Source organism: Mus caroli, chromosome 3, assembly GCF_900094665.2.
Source record: "Mus caroli chromosome 3, CAROLI_EIJ_v1.1, whole genome shotgun sequence".
NCBI lineage: Eukaryota > Metazoa > Chordata > Mammalia > Rodentia > Muridae > Mus > Mus caroli.
The window spans coordinates 47096363-47099814 of record NC_034572.1 but is presented as its reverse complement, the minus strand read 5'-3'; the positions used below and the strand labels follow the sequence as shown (position 1 = coordinate 47099814).

Genomic DNA, 3452 nt, shown 5'->3' with positions numbered 1-3452 from the left:
TGTGTGTGTGTGTGTGTGTGTGTGTGTGTGTGTGTGTGTGTGTGTGATGGTTAATCCCAGGTTCTCGAGAACTACCTTGAGTTCCATGTCAGCCAACCCCAAAGCCATGCCTAGGACCCTGCCCGGCATCCATGAGTGCTGGATATGGCTGCTTTTCTCATTAACACTTTTATTACTAAAGGATAATTTGCTATTTGCAGAAGTGTTAGCAATTTGGCTTGTTTCCCTCTGGCCCTCATGACGTTCTGAGGCAACCCATTAGCCCCAGGGACATGCGTGACGGGATTTATTATCCTGGGACTCTTAGCAGAGAAATCTTTTGGGAGAATTCATTTAAGAGGGACACATTCTTTTCTGGAGTTCTCCAAGTGGTAGCTACTCTGCCTCTGTCCTGCCCCAGTTTTATTTTTAACTTGTAATCTTGGGTCCATCAAACTGAAGAGAGAGAGAGAGAGCTTGGTTATTTTTTATTAGTAGTCTCTAGCACTGATGTGTTGATAAATGTTATATATATATATATTATATATATATTGTATATATATATAATATATATATGAATGTTATATGTATATATACACACACGTGTGTGTGTGTTTGTATGTATACCCTTTCAAAAGATAATAAAATCTAGCTCCTTGAATAGTCCCTATGAGTAGTTTAATGGTCCACAGAGGCTATTTACTCTCTTCTTTGTTCCCTGGACCTGACTCATCAGAGCCCTGGGAATAAATGACATCTACTCAATGTGTTCCATTTATTAGAGTACTTGGGGTGTGAGTTATAAAACAGGTTCATATTTCAAAATGCTCAAACTCGTGGTCTCTCCCACTCCCATTCTGTCCAGAGCAATAACTGTCCACTGCCTAAAACATAAGGTCTCCTGCTTTCTAGATTTTTTTCTTGGACCCTCATTAGATGCCCCTGGTGGTGGTGATGGTAGCAACAGATGCCCACAGCCCACAGCCTCTGCCATACCTGGTCCCTTGGCTTTATCAGCTTGGATGCGTCCCAGTCTGAAGACAACAGCACGCTCATACTCCTTAATGATCTGAGAGAATAAGGAAGAGCCTTTAGTCTTAGTATCTGCCAGTTTACAGGAAGATACCCACTTATTTCCGGGGGCATTACCTTCAAGCACATCCATATTGAGATTGGGAAGGTAACAAGCATCAGCAGGAAGGAAAGGAAAAACAGGATCCAGCCGCACACACCAAGCTGGCTTTTGCTGGTGCCTGGGAAGTGAGAGAGAAGTGAGCCTGTAATCTAAGTGAGTCTTAGCAAAGCTCTCAGGCAGCATCGATGAGGAGGCAGTGTATCCTGACATTGCCCAAGCCCTGCAGGAATCCATCCACACTGTAAGTCTAATTGTACACAGATGTAGAGCACCCCAACCCCACTTCCATGTACACACCACACATGCGGGATGGTTTATGGTAGTTCTTAGAAATTAAGTCAATCTGCCCCTCCCAATCAGCCACTCAGCAATCAACAGCGATAGCTTATGACCAGCCCTGGTGTATCATTATCCAGACATGAAAAGATGTCTTGGAACATGACCATGAACCACTCATATCAGACCCATTGGGTTCTTAGGGCCCTTGATTCTCCAGATGAAGTTCAAAACAAGCCCTGAGATAGGTCAGGAGGTATTGTCATCCCTAGAGGGGAGGGCGGTGTGCATGTGGGAGAACATCTTAGAACCCTTGGGTGTGAGTTTCTATGCAAAGTCTCTCAAGTGCTGACTCCAGAGCTTTACACAGACAATCCCAAAAGAGGCTCTCTTTTCTCAGTCAGTAAGATGCAGGTAGAAGTTACTTACCTGGGAAGATCCAATGAAGACTAAATGATGCTATGTTTATATGGTCCTAGCCCAGGCATTAATGCATGTGTCTGTGTGTGTGCTTGTAAATGTGTGTATGTCTGTATCTGTGTGTGTCTGTCTGGATGTCTGTGTATCTATATGTGTGTGTGCATATTTGTCTGGTATGTATCTCTGTATGTATATATGATTGTATGGATAGATATATGTGTATATGTATATGTGTATGTATGTGTGCATTTGTATCTGTGTGTGTGTGTATGTGTATGTGTCTGTGTCTGTATATCTGTGCATCTGTATGTGTGTGTGTGTTTGCAACTGTCTCTCTTCTGTCCTTCTGCCTTTTTTTTTTTTTTTTTTTTTTTTTTTTTTTTTTTTTTTTTTTTTTTTTTTTTTTTTTTTTTGGTCTTTCTGTATAGCCCTGGCTGACCTGGAACTCACTTTGTAGATCACGCTGGCCTCGAACTCAGACATCCACCTGCCTCTGCCTCCCAAGTGTTGGGATTAAAGGCGTGCGCCACCACACCAGCCTCTCTGTCTCTTTGTGTGTGTGTGTTTGTATCTCTCTCTCTCTCTGTGTGTCTCTGTCTCTCTCTCTGTACATGTGTATGTGTCTGTGTATGTATATCTATGTATATGTATATGTTTGCAACTGTCTCTGTCTCTTTGTGTGTGTTTGTATCTCTGTCTCTCTGTGTCTGTCTGTCTGTCTCTGTCTCTGTCTCTGTCTCTGTCTCTGTCTCTGTCTCTGTCTCTGTATATCCTATTTCCACTTTACAAATGGACAAAAAAATCGAGGGATTGTCAAATTGCTTTGTAACAGAGGAAACTGATTCCAAGTCTGACCTCAACCACTGAACGCCTTGTAGCTTCAGTCCTGTCAGTCGTAATGTTTTGTTCATAAAATGCACATATCTGGCCAACCTTTTCACATTAGAATTCTTTATGGTCATCATCATTTTGTCTCCTTTGCAGTCCTCCTCTGTCTAGTCCCTTTTCCTTGGCTGCTACCTCCAGTTTCATCCCCAAATCTCTTCTGATGGGGTCACATCTTCCACTTGAACCTTAGAACTAATTGTATTTGGTAGATACCACCACCCTGGTAACCCCAGCTGTCCTGCTGGGCATGTTAGAGACTCAGGTCATCACTGTCTCCTCCTCATCCACTCACCGAGGTCACCTTGGTACCTTCCACTGGTACCCTGGAACCGAGGTATAGTTTGTTTGTTTGTTTGTTTTTTTATAAAGAGAGTTCTGGGTTTTGCTTTTATGGACAGCAAGTGTTTAAGCATCTTTGCATGCGTGCATGCATGTGTGTGTGCTCAGTATTGTGCATGTTAGGATAAAGAGATTTATAATCTAATTGATAGCTAATGTCCCTGAAGGAGTGTGAACCAACCCCTCCTCTCTGGTAGCACATGAGCCTCCTTCTTCAGGCCCTGAGCTCCAGATTGTTTCAGACTTCTTGGGAGAAGTTATCTTCATTTTAGAGGTATATTTATTATTAAAACCCTTTTTCTTTTCTTTCCCTCCCTCTCTTCCTTCCTTCCTTCCTTCCTTCCTTCCTTCCTTCCTTCCTTTCTTTCTTTCTTTCTTTCTTTCTTTCTTTCTTTCTTTCTTTCTTTCTTTCTTT

The 3452-nt window shown here is 42.4% G+C and overlaps 1 protein-coding gene across 1 annotated transcript in view; it reads right to left on the bottom strand.

Annotated features, from left to right (window-relative positions):
- Nucleotides 1-3452, bottom strand: part of Stoml3 (stomatin like 3) — an 18631-nt gene that overhangs the window by 7672 nt on the left and 7507 nt on the right. The window contains exons 2-3 of the mRNA XM_021158706.1: nucleotides 1129-1232; nucleotides 976-1048 (exon numbers count right to left, since the gene is read on the bottom strand). Of these exons, the coding sequence (XP_021014365.1) occupies nucleotides 976-1048; nucleotides 1129-1232 (177 nt within the window). The remainder of the gene's footprint in view (nucleotides 1-975; nucleotides 1049-1128; nucleotides 1233-3452) is intronic.